The following is a 16,245-nucleotide window of genomic DNA, read 5'->3' as shown; positions in this document are numbered from 1 at the left end:
GTACATCATTTTGAATGGAGTATTTACACATTTATTGAACACCATTAACAGTTATATCTCTGACTTCTGCGATTTTGTTACATTTGATTACATAGTGACACAAAGTATAGTTATTTTTTTTTTAGAAAGGAATCCACAAGAGATAAACTCTGACCCCCGTCATTGATTATTTCATTATATCTTTACCTAGCTTCAAACGCGAGCACGTCACAGTTATGCCTTGGGGAGCCGAGTGCAATCAAGGATGAGAGTCACTTACAATTAACGTGTCGACTTTGGATACATATACTCGTTGGAGTGCAAGAGTTATGGCAAACACTTCTGTGTGAAGAATGGAGGTCCAGTTATTTATACGAGTCCTCCCTTGCACGACAAAGTTGTCCTAGGTACAATTTAAAGACCTTTCGTAAACTTTTATTTAACCCTTCACATATTACCCTGCCCTTCGAGTCTGTCTGGACACTTTCCTTGGTAAGCCTCGCCACCAGATTGCTGTGGTTTTCCGCCTTATTGTTGTCCAGTAATCTTGAATGATCCTTAACTTTAAAGGCTACGTCTTTCTCATATTGTTTATTTTACTCTTCTCGTGCGAACATATCTCTTCCTTTTTCCTGATCCTCTCTTCTGTCTTGTTTTTCCAAGTAATTTTACCACACTTCCTTAATAATGTTTGAAGCTTCCTTGCATTGTTTACTGAAGCAAGAGGTACTACGGTATTACTAAGAGGTACAAAATTACTCTTACCTTGACTTCCTCTGCCTTTGCTGGGAAATGTCCATCCCATCATCTAAACACTATATCCAGCGTTAATTTGTACCTTAATTCTGTTTCCCGATAGATGTCTTCTAAGTATCTCCTTATTCTTTCATAATCCACCTTTAATACAAAATCTCGTTATTTCAACTCTTTTTCTATTATTACCATGCAGTGATCACTGGAAACTACTGGTCTTGGGTAGACTGTTCTATCCTCATCTCCCTTATTCTGGATGAAAATACCTAACCTTCAAGAAGGATATCCGAACCTAGTCACCTCCTTGACATGTTGCGCGGAACATTTTTACCTGTGGTCAGCAACTAAGCTCCAGTGTTGCTGATTGAGTGTTCTTTTGATTCTACAGAAGCTGCCGTGATATAGTGGCGAGCCAGAGTGGCTTAACCCGTTGAAACTCAAAGTTAGAAGAGAACGGTAAAGTCAAAGAGCATTGGCCGGTTGTTCCATTAGAGAAGTTTATTAACCCGAGATGTTGGGGTTTGGGTGAGTGACTGGCAGGCGCAGTTTAACGTTGAGAAAGACAGATTCCTTAACCTGGGGGAAAGACATCGATACAATATCAACAATGCAGGAATGGGTAGATGACATTGTGAGAGAAGGCGTCATGGTTACCAGCGACCCGAGACCGAGCCAGAAATCCATCAAGTTCAAGTCCCACCAACGAGACACTGTAGTCAGAGTCGAGAGTTTGATAATGTAGAACTGGCTTATGAGAATCGATAAAACCAGCAGTGAAGACTGCCTCTCACATGGAGAGTTGTGGCCTGCGTCCGTCAACACCTGGTGCTGGATCACGGTACTGCTCGCTGGTCCCTTCAATTCTCTTAACTTGCGAGTATGGGTCTAAAGTCAATGCAGCCAAATTGCTTTCACATCTTACGCGATTGACTGCGGGCTAGGAGATAAATACAATATCCCTGTCGTGTAAGCATCCCAACCCTCCAGCTGGGAAGATCATGTACTCAATTATCTGCTGATTGTCTGCCTCCCACAACAATTCGCTGGTTTGCAAATCCCATGCGAGTGTACCTACCTATCTGGAATAGTGTTCCAGGTCTTGGGACCCTGGCTTTGCAACTGTCAGTCCTCTAATATAACGACTCCCAACTTCCATATCTCCTCTCGTAACTACATTTGAAATTGGTAATGAAGCTGACTGCTACTGCCTCCCGCATCTTGTTCATTCCAATGTCCTCTTATGCCAGAGTGCTAAAGGTATATTGTCCCACAACTCTATCATCTATCTTTCACCCCATGTTATCCCTGTCTGCTGGTATCCATTGTAAACATTACTTTTTCCCACTCGGTCAATTTCCTTACATATTTTATAAATCACTGTATCTCGCCTCTTTTTCTTAGCGTGGTTACAGACCCAGTTCTTTGAACCTCTCTTCGCACCCCATCCAACGTGGTAGGGAGGGGGTACTTATGTACAGGGGCCTCATTTGTACATTTAGTCCCACTTGTGGTCGCTTGCTGGGGGTCTCCTGCCTCTTGTGGTCTCTTGCTGGGGTCCCCTGCCACTTGGAGATTCTTGCTGGGGTCCCCTGCCACTTGGAGATTCTTGCTGGGGTCCCCTGCCACTTGGAGATTCTTGCTGGGGTCCCCTGCCACTTGGAGACTCTTGCTGGGGTCCCCTGCCACTTGGAGACTCTTGCTGGGGTCCCCTGCCACTTGGAGACTCTTGCTGGGGTCCTCTGCCTCTTGTGGTCTCTTGCTGGGAGTCCCCTGCTCCTTGTGGTCTCTTGCAGGGGTCCCCTGCCACTTGGAGACTCTTGCTGGGGTCCCCTGCCACTTGGAGACTCTTGCTGGGGTCCTCTGCCTCTTGTGGTCTCTTGCTGGGAGTCCCCTGCTCCTTGTGGTCTCTTGCTGGGGTCCCCTGCCACTTGGAGACTCTTGCTGGGGTCCCCTGCTCCTTGTGGTCTCTTGCTGGGGTCCCCTGCTCCTTGTGGTCTCTTGCTGGGGTCCCCTGCCACTTGGAGACTCTTACTGGGGTCCCCTGCTCCTTGTGGTCTCTTGCTGGGGTCCCCTGCCACTTGGAGACTCTTGCTGGTGTCCCCTGCTCCTTGTGGTCTCTTGCTGGGGTCCCGTGCCACTTGGAGACTCTTGCTGGGGTCCTCTGCCACTTGGAGACTCTTGCTGGGGTCCCCTGCTCCTTGTGGTCTCTTGCTGGGGTCCCCTGCTCCTTGTGGTCTCTTGCTGGGGGTCCCCTACTCCTTGGAGACTCTTGCTGGGGTCCCCTGCCACTTGGAGACTCTTGCTGGGTCCCCTGCTCCTTGTGTGATTACCTATTTGCGGATACATGAGTTATTCCGGTATACAACACCTCCTCACCGTGTCCTCCGTCCCAGCCATCTGCCACTCTCTCTCTCTAAAAGAAAATACAATTGGTTTTGTCAGAGTTGCGGTGTGTAAATACAACACATTGACATTAGTCAAGTGGAGAGCGGCACGTTAATTAACGTGAACAAAGTGAGGTTAAGTACAGGTTCGTTCATGCAAAGCTATAAATATGCATGACATATCCAGCAAGGGTTAAAGCTGACATAATTACAGAGATATACAATGAGAATTTACAGCGGATTAGAAGTTAACAGTGTGATTAATCTTAAAGTTCGTAAACTAGTGGATATTATGTAGTTAAGATATAGGCAGGTGTTGGGGCTTCAATCTCAGGTGATTTGCAATATATATAATTATATATATATATATATATATATATATATATATATATATATATATATATTATATATATATATATATATACACATATACAACTTTAGAACACTTTCCCACCAGGAGACTCGAACCCTAGCCAGCACAGAAGACTTCCAGCAACTGGCATAACAGGTACGCCTTAACCCGCTCCACCACCTGCTCAGACCCTTAAAAGAGATGGTAATTTCGGAGTATTTAAACACACCAAAGATCACCACCTCCCAAGAGCACTAGAGCAAGTGAGGTAGTACCCTCCTGCCTGCCTATCCACACACAGTAACCCTCCTGCCTGCCTATCCACACACAGTAACCACTCCTGCCTGTCTATCCACACACAGTAACCCTCCTGCCTGCCTATCCACACACAGTAACCCTCCTGCCTGCCTATCCACACACAGTAACCACTCCTGCCTACCTATCCACACACAGTAGCCACTCCTGCCTGCCTATCCACACACAGTAACCCTCCTGCCTGCCTATCCACACACAGTAACCACTCCTGCCTGCCTATCCACACACAGTAACCCTCCTGCCTGCCTATCCACACACAGTAACCCTCCTGCCTGCCTATCCACGCACAGTAACCCTCCTGCCTGCCTATCCACGCACAGTAACCCTCCTGCCTGCCTATCCACACACAGTAACCCTCCTGCCTGCCTATCCACACACAGTAACCCTCCTGCCTGCCTATCCACGCACAGTAACCACTCCTGCCTGCCTATCCACGCACAGTAACCCTCCTGCCTGCCTATCCACACACAAAAAATGTAATCAGAAAGTAACATAATTGTGTTCTTAATTTTCTTGCATTTTATGTCAATATGAAACTTTAAAAACCTCATTAACTCCACTCTAATACTTGGTCCACATAAAGCTTTAAGAGTCTCTCTTCCAAGTATAGACGCCAAACGTCAGACCAGCTCTAGAATATGCAGCACCGGCATCGACTCCTCATGTTCCGACGCTAAAAAAACAAGAATATCGCCAATATTTAAGATTGGTAACTGAAGTAAGATAACTCGGAAGTCAAGTTAATGAAACTACGTAAATGAGATAAACAGAAGAGACATGTTCACGATATACAAAATACAGAGGGGAATACACAAGCGACAATATACTGTATCACAGTATCTGTAAAACAAAATACTGTGTCTTGTCGTCGGAGCACTAATAAAGGTAAATTTAAAATTTTAAATTAATAAAGGTTTTCTGTGAGGCAAGAAGAGATAAGTCAATTCTGGTAGCGGATGTCAACAAGTGGAATGAACGCACTTGAGCGTCAAGATAGTTAACAAACAAATCCAAGATATAAATAGCTAGGATGCGAAACTCAATTGGCTTATCTTACTCCCAGTAGACATTGGTAAGTAGCTACCCCATGAGTAATATTTATACACCTCACTTGTACCTCCCAACCCTCCATACACAACACTACCCACACCTCCCCCACAACACTCCCACAACACCCCCACACAACACCCATAACACCACCTTTCTCCCCCACCCTGAACCAAGAAGAGGTACCTCCGGAGAAGGCGCGCGTCCTTATTTGTTGAACGACACTGAAAATTTGTGTGTAAGGTCATGAGAGGTCAGGGAGGAGGAGGGGTAGCGGGTGGCGACCTTGGGATGAGTTTTGGACAGGTGGTAGAGCCAGTAGGGGGGCAGGGAAGCAAGGATGGTGAAGGTAGGGGGGGGGGCTGGTGGCTGCGAGGGAGGGAGGGAGGGGGTGCAAGATGATAGGCTGGGGAAGGGAGGGGTGGCCACGACAAAGGTGTGGAATCCACGTGACGTCACAGACTACATTTATAGGTAACTATTGAATATTGGAGGCAGGTGAGTATAGCAGGGGAGCAGAGTGAGGTCTCAAGGCCGCGCCAAGCTGTGTGGAGCAGCTTAGAAACGTTGGGATTTCCCCTTTAATTGATTTACGCGCGGGAATACTGAGTGCTGGCAACTGTGTGTTACCGTACACGATATAAGGCTGGCGGCAGGCAAATAGTGTTGGAGTAGCTACTCACAACTCACAACCACCACCATCATCACCATCACCCGCACGCCGCCTTATGGGTACATTGGTTGTGAAAGTTGTGGGGTTTGAGACCAGTGGGACACCCCCCCCCCCCCCACACACACCCCTCTCCACCACCAGCGCTGCTCCACCACCACCACATACACCCTGCAGGCGTCACCATCCTCACTATACGCCGAGCACGGGGTGTTGTGAGGGCGTACGTGTGCGGGTATTTAACTGGAGTGAGTGAGAGGCTGTCACTCATGTGTCTGGTCGCCTCACCGCTAGTGTCTGCCAGTACACCACTACACACCCACCCTGTACACCACTACACACCCGCCCTGTACACCACTACACACCCGCCCAGTACACCACTACACACCCGCCCAGTATACCACTACACACCCGCCCTGTACACCACTACACACCCGCCCTGTACACCACTACACACCCGCCCTGTACACCACTACACACCCGCCCTGTACACCACTACACACCCGCCCAGTACACCACTACACACCTGCCCAGTACACTACTACTACTACACACCCGCCCAGTACACTACTACACACCCGCCCAGTACACCACTACACACCCGCCCAGTACACCACTACACACCCGCCCAGTACACCACTACACACCCGCCCTGTACACCACTACACACCCGCCCTGTACACCACTACACACCCGCCCTGTACACCACTACACACCCGCCCAGTACACCACTACACACCCGCCCTGTACACCACTACACACACCCGCTCAGTACACCACACACCCGCCCAGTACACCACTACACACACCCGCCCAGCTAATTTTATCACACACATTTGCCACAATTTTAAACTATCATTTTCAACACAAACATTAGTTACTTAATCTATAGAATACAGAGTTCCAGTTCCTGTACTAATTATGTAGCCTCATGCCCCGGGCCACAGGTTGGGTATTGGGGGTACAAAATAAACAAATTAAACTCCCGCCGCGCTCTCTTTAACGTTGATAATAAACTTGAAGCTTCTTATTATTGTGATCTTTTATGGGTGTACTTGAAGAGGAGAGAGAGAGAGAGATGTGGCAACACGGGGGAGAGCGGGGAATAACAAAGGCCTCGCCCGCCTCTTGTCTGTCACCTGCTCCACTCCCTTAGTTTTATATCTGGTTTCCCATTGTCGGCCACGGGAAGTCTGTTAGGCTTACCGAGGTCCCCTGCTCACCTTCCCCACGGGATGCAACCCACAACAGTTGTCTAAACACTCCCCCCCCCTTCCCGGGTACCTATTGACTCCTAAGCAAACAGAGGAATCAGCTACGGGAAACTCCCCAAAGCCTCTCCGTCCTGCCTCGGGAATCGCACCCGGGACCTCTTGTTTGTGACCGGAATAAGCGCTAATTATGGTGTACGTTATATTCTGGCAAAGCCACTAACACGCCTATTGAGCTGAACGTTTGAGGAAAGTCCGAAACACTGCGTGTTGTGGCTCTACAAGAATATAAAACTTCAATGCTCTGTCCTCTCGTAAACCCAATGTACCTTCTTGTACATATATAAATAAATAAATAAGTCCTGGAGCTGAGGGAAGAGCACAGTTGCAATTCTTTTAACCATGTCGTAGCGCAGTTGATTAAGCCAGCGTCTGGGATGCTCTCGGACGAAGGTTCGAACCCTCGTCACGGCCCTTGTGGGTTTGTTCTAGAGCACAGTGACTGAGGGAGACAATTTAGTGATTTGATATAGTCAGTCTAATCAAACAACCTCATTCAATTTTGGTAATTAAAATTTATTTCTTTGAAGTTTAGTTTTTATATAGTAGATATTTTAGTTTAGTTCATTTATTATGCACCCAGACTCATCCTGTGGGTGAATTACTTACACAAGGGTGTTTGGTGTTAGGTTTAGGGCCCAAGTTCAAGTATGTTTATTGAGACAAGAAAGAAATACATCTCAAAGGGATAGAGTAGCTTAGGCTATTTCTTCCCCCCTGCTTAGGAAAGAAAGAAATACATCTCAAAGGGATAGAGTAGCTTAGGCTATTTCTTCCCCCCTGCTTAGGACCCATCAGCCTCGGGAGGTTATTAAGGTTACAGCTTAATAATGGTCAGTAAGCAACAGTCTACTGACCAACCAGCAAGTATACTTTAGTCCTGGACTATGTTCATGACTAAGAATACACTCAATATATTACACAAAAGTTTTATTTGGGTCGATACGTGTCGCTAAGGGACGCGTTTCGCTGAATTTTTCGTTGAATTTGAAGAAAAATTCGCTTTCTTCAGAATTTTTCGAAGGAAAGCGATTCCACCGCAGCAGGTCTTACATACATATATTTATTTATTGCAAGGACGTAACCATTCCGCCCAGATAAACAATATAAAAACCATATATCAAAAACAAAAAACTGAGCAGAGTACTACGGACCCAAAATTGTCTGTCTCTCAATATTATTTCTCCTCTGGGAACACAACCACTGCACAACGAGCTTCAACCATCCTTGCTCTCTACAATTAGACCTCACAAAAATTGCCATATAACTGTTTATATTCTCGTGTATGTTATAAATTTATACCTGCCTATATGCATTAGTATTCAACTGCGCAAACACATTTAAAAATTAAAACATCAACTTGCCATGCTTTTGTAGGCATCTCGGCCAGATCACCAGCCACCTGGTTAAGGTGTATTGATGCAAGGTAAACTTACAGAGGTATACCTCACTTCTCCGTGTATATACACATACTTTGGTCCTCAATTCTCTACCACTTATGGGATACTCATGCCCGTGCCACCTCTTGGGTGGCTTAATCTTCATCAATCAATCATCTCAGTTGTGTAAACCTGAGACAAAATGTATGTAGGCATTTTGTACAATGTCACTTATATACTATATTGTGCTTATTGAGTCTATCCTCTACTTGGCGGATAACACTGTGGCTGAGCATCATGATCTCCGCTCGCAGCATCTGATCTATTGTCTCTGCATCCCAATACCCCCTTGTCCATACCAGCACGCAGACCTCCAGTGTCCATGAATGTTTAGTGTGTTAGTCAGGACACTAACGATATACTAGGTTGAGAATAAATTTTATATTCTTACCATTGAACTCTGAATTTATGCATGGCCGAGACGTTGCTAGGCTGCCCTAGAGGTGAATGCGTTCATGTACAATTACTTTATGTTTAAAAGGACGTAAGCAAGATGATTGTCGAGGACGTCGATGGCAGTGTGGAAAGTGGTGTTGGGCTCCCCTATCGACAACCCATCCTTCTGAAAAATCTAATTATCAAAAGAAGGCACCAAGCCGGGAAGGCTATGTAGCACCATCAAATGTGCAGAATAATCAGAGGGCGCTAAATATCACCAAGGAAGCGGCTCTGAAATGAACCATTTTTTGTACTATTAATTTTAACGAGTTCGAAAAAACTAATACTCAAAGCCAGACTTAAATATTCCTAGGTCTAGGATTGCTAGAAGAGGTTAGGTCTTATATTTATGTTATCGTTAAAAAAAGTTTCCGGTTTGACTAAATTCAATAATACAAAAGTAAACTTTGTGGCGGTCTATTACTGCATATTGTACTTTCCACCAAATAGTTACTATAAGCACTTGCATTTTAGGAGTGTGGGCTGTCCTCAGCGTGGCCCGTGACAATTCCCATACTACCCTTCCTGACCCGTAATGGGGAAGAATATTATGTATTATTAACAATGCAAGGATAACAATGTGAATGTAACAAGGGCGCACACATTTCCCCCACCCACACAGGGGGCATTAAAGGCCACATAAGATGCCAGAGAGGCTAGTTAACATGCTAGAGTGACAGCGAGCGCCTCAGGTATTTCCGTCATGTTGATCGGACCTCCCTCACCTGCCAATATTTGTAAACAATCTTGGCTTGTGGCGCGCCGCTGCTCACCGTGCTGAGACTAATCTACAGAGAGCTAATGTTGCTACAACTTACTCAGCTATGCTCCCTGGAGTTGAGCTACGGCTCTTGGGACCCGCACCTCAACTTTCAGCTGATTGGTTTAACTGTTCTCGAACTTTTGGGTTCGGTTGATTCTCTTTTTGAATTTGTATATGGAGTCTGCTTCAACTATTCCTCTTCTCAATGTTCCCCTTAGTTACTCTGACACTGGAAAAGTTCTTTATTATATCCGTGGCTTATTCCGTTACTTATTTTTCCACGTGTCCCTTCTTTCGCATGTTCATGTCAAACAGCCTTTCATTGTTTAATGTGTCTATTCCCTTTAATACTGTGTATGTCGCGATCATGTATCACCTATTCATCGTTTCCCCCAGGCGCCGTAAGACGTCTTATCCATCCTCGTAACTCTTGCCTCTCAGCTCCTGGACGAGTTAATGGGCCTATTTCAGAACTTTCTCTAACTTCATTTTGTGTCTGGCGAGATACGAGCTTCACGCTGGCACAGCATATTACATAATTAGTCCGACATATGTGGTATACAGTTCGGAATAAATCTGTGTAAATTACGGAAAACGTGTTAATGTTGGCAGCAGTCATATAGTTTCCGTCGTCACTGATACTGTTATCTTTGTTCTTACCGTTAGTCAGCTGATGATATCATTTGTATATAAAATACGTGCATTTAATAGTAATACGCTTACATTTTACTTGCACTCACTCATTATTATTATCATCACTATTAGAGATGGCTTGGAACCGCCGAATCACAGCTATTTGTATTTATTATTCCTAAGAGGTTTACAACAAATTATAAATTCTGTGTTAGCAGATATGGCAGCATGGCGTTGCGTCATTTATTAACGAGAAGCGCCACGGCCATCCTGTAGGTTTTATCGTTTACAAAACATGATAATGCTGCCAGGTTATCTAATTACAACCGGTTGTAAACGTTGTACTTACAGTGATGAATCTTAACGTTATAGCGAAGGCAAGGAGCAGTGACGTCACGTCCTCTTTACATATTGTCAGTAATTCACAATATTTCTCTTATCTCTCACTCGTAGATCTGACTAAAAAATAAACTAAGAGCTATTCACGTACTTATATCACGTACGTATTTATAGATATGCATCGCTATGCAATCGAATTTGAAAAAAAATATATTTTTTTAAATAATTCTCTCACGAATGTTCAGGAAATGTATAAATATTTAAGTCAAGATTATGTACCAGCAGAAATCTTTAGCCAAGTATCCCAAGTCGGCTCACTGTATATTATATATGCAGGTTATTGTAAACATTCCACCGCCCTCCACTTGGTGGGCGTGTAGCACATCAATTATATATGTAACTAGTTCACCACACATGTAAACTGCTTAGCTTAGAGATTGTTGTGGTCATTTCTTGAACTCATTATGTGACAAACCTTTCTGTCACTCGTCCACAGGATGGGAATGTGGTCCATAATTAACTAATTAAACTAAATCAGTCACTGCCTTGGGGCCTTTTAAGAAAACGGCTGCGATCTCAACAGATTCTTGAATATATTTACAAACTATGCAACTTTAGATTATCAAGGCTGTGACTTGAAAGCTAAATGAACTTTGGGGTTCATTAATTGTAACAACCCGTACTGTATGGTACGTTATGGTGAACAATGTGCTATGAAAAGTAGTGATTCATTAAAATCCACGTTTTATATGCATCGGTTGGTTAGGTTAGGCTAGGCTAGGCTAGGCTAGGGTAGGTTAGGTTAGGTTAGGAGTTTGGATCTGGTACGTAGTGGTTTATCGAGAGAAAGTATGGGGTGCTAAATAAATGAGCTAAACTAAATCATGCAAGGTCCACCTTGCTTCGTGACTACATTCAATCTTTAGTCAGAAGTTGAGGGAACTCAATCTCAAAACTTTAGTGGGTAAAAAAGCACAGAAGAGATATGATCCCTATATACAAAATGCTGATAACAATTGACACGACGGACAAGGATAGTCTGCATAATTTAAATTACGACAAGATGACATATTTGGAAGTTGAAAATGCAAATCAGTTTAAGAAACAAGAAAATACACATTTCTTTCACGGGTGGTCAACATATAGAATGTACTAAAAGAAGAAATTGTGGTACCCACATATCTGCAACTTAATGGCCAGATACGACACAAAACTTGAACGTCAAGAAAATTAAAACTGAACAGGTACAAGAAAGTTATAGTTGACGGGGCATAATGATCAAGGCTTAACTTACCTGGAGTCACTGTTACCAGGCACCCACCACCACCATTACCACTGTCACAACCATCTCCACCTACCACCACCATTACCACTGTCACAACCATCTCCACCTACCACCACCACCATTACCACTGTCACAACCACCACCACCACCACCAGAGGTCAGGGCACCCCAGGGTGCGTGAACACGCCACAGTCTCATAAAACAGTCTTATGTTGTGGAAGGTATCGACTATATAGCCACTATCACTCAGACACAACAGCTGTGTGTACCATATGACCAGGCAAGGAAAAAAAATACAATTCAGCACTTTATAAATTAGCAAAATAAATGCATGAAAATGTGTCATTTAGAAGGAACATAAAAGATTCATGTGGCAGCCAAGTGCGCGAAGGTTAAAACACTTGATGTATGAGGAAGGGTTAGCATCACTACACATACGTAAGGCCTCCAACAATACTTTCCAACTCACAAAAATAGATCCACCATGTGGGTACTCACCATTAATCTGACGAGTCCTGTCCACAGTCTCATCTAAACTTGTAAGACAAAGTTCAAAGACACAGTAAGATAGACACTACACGCAGACTGTCCAACACATGAGAGGTGTGGCTAGCGTTGTTGTTCAAGATTTAGCTACTCGGAACGAAATGTCCATGTAGCACGGGCTATGGTGAGCCCGTAAGTGGCTAGTATGTGTGGGTGTTGTATGAAGTGCACCTGACCCACACGGCTGGCGCCTCAACCACTCTACCAGTAAACTACCAAACAATGGACACGTCTCCAAACGACCACAGTTAAGGGGCGCGTTATGGTTTTGAGATTGAAATAAGTTTATTGAGGTATTAATACACACAAAGGGATGAGGAAGCTCAAGCTATTCTCACCTCGTTCAAAACAACGTGTTCACATATATATCTACATATTACTGAACATTTGTTATGATTGTTGACCAAAACATTCACTTTTACTCTTAAAAAGTCGTCTTACCCATCTCTCACATGTAACGTACCTTATATATATATGTGTGTGGTGTGTGTTTACTGTATCATTATAAATATAAATCAAAATAATAATAATGCTGATTATTATAATTATTATTATTATTGAGAAAATCCACAGAAACCATGATGATTTGGTTTTCTTCTGTGGACTTTATCATTGATATATTGTGATAATGTGATTTATCTCTGTATATTATTATTATTATTATTATTATTTGTAAGGTATGTCGAGCACAATCATACTTACGTAGATATGGTATGTCGAGTGCAACCACACTGAGTGTGGTATTCGAGTACAACCACACTGTAGGTGTGGTATGTCGAGTACCACCTCTTTACTGCTAGGTGAACAGAGGCATTTAGTGAAAAGCAACGTGTTCAACCATTGATCTGTCCAGCCCAGGAACTGAATCCGGGATCCCCGATTGTGAGGCGAGAACGAAGCCTATTGAACTACTGTATTACGTTCGATTAGTATGTTATAGCTAAGGTTTGGCTTGGTTAGGGTACATTAGGCTAGATTGGTTTTTAAATCCGTTAGGGAGCCGTATTGTGTACAATGTGATGTGTATCCATCCGGTATATGTAATCTAGTTTAAGACGACCATAACATGGCTCTCGAGACGACCGTTCTCTATTCAGATGAAGACCAAGAGCAAATATTTCAGGGAATATCCATTTCCTGGGATCGTTGAGATCCGATTGATTGATTGATTGATAAAGATTAAGCCACTCAAGAGGTGGCACCTCTTGAGTGGCTTAGAGGTCCGGTTAGACCTGACCATATATACCCCCTGGCTACCACTGATCACATGGGAAGCTGTAGGATAATTTGACTTCGTGAATTATTCCTTAAAGCGCAACTTTTTAAAATCAATTGTTTTTTAATTTGTCGACGGTAAGCCTGGAAAAACGTATCGAGTGTAGAAAATTGTTTTCTTATTGCTGGCGGCCGTATTAGGTAGGGTGCCCCCACCTGTGACGTCATAGTGACGTCACGTTACGTCACCACGCGCCACCTGTTGCTGATAAGGACGAGACAAGTGACCAGCGGGGTGGGGGGGGGGGGGACGGGTGGGGAAGGGACGGAAGGTAGAGCTGAAAGATGAGTTTGTGGCGGGAACGCCGGGAAGGGGTGAATATAGGAGAAAATCAATGGAAGAAAGTGGTTGTTATTATCGCCTACCGTCTCATATTTCACACATGATATGATATACAGGAAGGCTATGGGGGTGGGACCAAAGGTACGGGATCTCTTGCTGGTGTAAGATGGTAGTGTAGGGGTGGCGGGGAGGGAAGGTACAAGGGGGCTACCTCGTGATTCCTTGTGATGCTTTCGGGACTCAGCGTCCCCACGGCCCGGTCCTCGTCTAGGCCACAAAGTACGGAAGAGGGGAGGGAAGGTACCTATGGTGGGGAAGGAAGGAAGGTGGGGGCAGTAGGAAGGGAAGGTACGGATGGTGGGGAAAGGAAGGTGGGGACGGCGGGGAGGGAAGGAGAGGGTGGCGGGGAGGTGTGATTTTGATAACTATTTTATTTTTCTATCTTAAAACGTTACAATTATCTAGCGAACATCAGTTTTTTGTATGATTAAATGTTAGTTTTGATTTTCCTGTGCTTAACTGGAGTCTTCGTGTTAGTATATTAACTGCCTTATTACACCGAGGCTGGTAAATATACTATATATGTTCACGCTTGTGCCTATGCCATTTATGAACGCCATTTTCCCAGAACACGAGGACTAATGCTATCATGAAAGGTTAAGAAAACTATTACTGCCCTAGATAAGACAAATGGCAGAGGCGATATATCATCACTGCCTGCAAAATACTGTGGAAAATAGGCTAACGAACATAGAGAACCTTATTTAAGTGAAATGGGCATCGCTGGAAACGGAAATGATTCAAAGAAACGTGGGGAAATTATCGTACCCTGTTCGGGTGATCAGCCAGCGAAATGCCAATAAAAAGTAGTCTCCATCCACAACTTCAAGAGCACATATATGACTTATAACCCGAACTGCAAAAGATCGAACAAGCTCACCTCAGTTGTATTGCAGGTAATGGTTGCTGCAGGTGACTGTAAAGCTGCCGCCCACTTAGGTGGGTGTGGACCACCATTAGCAATGTATAATGGACTCACCGCAAATGTAAATTGCCTTCTATACTGTTGTAAGCCTCCTCTTGAGCCACTTGTGATATTAAATAAATACTCTTGATGTGTATGTGTACTCACCTAGTATTTTACGGGGGGTTGAGCTTCGGCTTTTGGCCCCGACTCTCAATCAACCTGTATGTGTGTTTTACAAATTGTGTAAATAGCTTCACGAGTTTGCTACTTGCTTAATTAGCAAAATGAACTGCGGGTTCAATTCCTGAGCCTAAATGTGCCTCTGTAACCCTTTCCACCACAACCCACGGGATGGGGTGCATAATAAATGAGTAAACTAACTATGAGGCGGGGCTCAAGAGCCAAGCCTCACTCCTCATATTCTCTAATAAATCAGCAGTTAGGAATATATACAAAGTTACCACAACAGAGCCTTGCGTAACAAAGCCGGCCTGTATATCTTTGTTTATACCTCCTGGGGTAGACAATTCCTGCATCAGACACTACAATCATCACCATTCATCGTGTATTAAATATGGTGATGATCCCGCATGTACTAAGTTAAAATTCAAAACCCTTATTCAGGAATTACTGGACATGTATAGCTTTTTTTTATAATAAAGGTGTAAAAATACTTCGTATTCCCAATTTTATTTTGAATGTAGACCAATAAATAAAAGTCAAGTTTGTCTATGTAACGAAAACAAATAATAATGGAGTAGATATGAACGGAATGGCCAAGGTATGTCAACTTTAATAATAATAAAAAAATAGTGTATAGATTTACTTGGGACGGGTATATATATACTGTATGTGCGATTTACCTAGTAAATCTATTACGATATACCCGGAAAAGTTCATAAAATATTTACCTGGAAAATATGTGACGACTAACATGTGATGCGTTTGTTCCTGCGGAGTGTACACAATCAATATATGCGAGTGATACACAATCAATATATGCTAGTGATCAATATCTCACACGGACGGTGATGCCGTGTGTGTGCGTGTGCATGTGCGCGTGTGTGTGTGTGTGTGTGTGTGTGTGTGTGTGTGTGTGTGTGTGTGTGTGTGTGTGTGTGTGTGTGTGTGTATGTGTGTGTGTGCGTGCGCGCGTGCGTGCGCGTGTGTGTGTGCGTGCGTGCGCGTGTATGTGTGCGTGCCCTCTCTCACACACGAATTTCCGGCGCTATCTTCTTAAATGTATAAGAGTCTTCCATTCACAGTCGAATGGTTTCCTATCTACAATTGTGAAAATTATTTACAGAGTTGTTTCATAAATAAATTATAGGAAATTTCCACACACAAAACGGAAATGTCCCACGCAGAGCGTTGATTTATTTGATAAAATAGTTGGGTGTATTAATGTAGGAGTACCCCAAAGTTGTATAATGCTACCATTGTCAAAAATACTGGAAACGGGTGTGACATTTGTCAGTAGAGAAAATTATGTTTAGCAAATTTAAT

At 43.8% G+C, this 16,245-nt stretch overlaps 1 protein-coding gene across 1 annotated transcript; it reads right to left on the bottom strand.

The window, feature by feature from the left end:
- Window positions 1-2,227: 2,227 nt before the first annotated feature.
- Window positions 2,228-11,768, bottom strand: LOC138353894 (ribosome-binding protein 1-like). Its single transcript, XM_069307312.1, has 3 exons — window positions 11,678-11,768; window positions 4,410-4,456; window positions 2,228-3,049 (listed from the first exon to the last, which is right to left on the bottom strand). The coding sequence occupies exons 1-3, from the start codon at window positions 11,766-11,768 to the stop codon at window positions 2,228-2,230; spliced, it is 960 nt and encodes a 319-aa protein (XP_069163413.1).
- Window positions 11,769-16,245: the final 4,477 nt, after the last annotated feature.

Source organism: Procambarus clarkii, chromosome 60 (genome assembly GCF_040958095.1).
Source record: "Procambarus clarkii isolate CNS0578487 chromosome 60, FALCON_Pclarkii_2.0, whole genome shotgun sequence".
Lineage (NCBI taxonomy): Eukaryota > Metazoa > Arthropoda > Malacostraca > Decapoda > Cambaridae > Procambarus > Procambarus clarkii.
The sequence above is the reverse complement of the archived record's forward strand: the minus strand, read 5'-3'. Positions and strand labels throughout refer to the sequence as shown.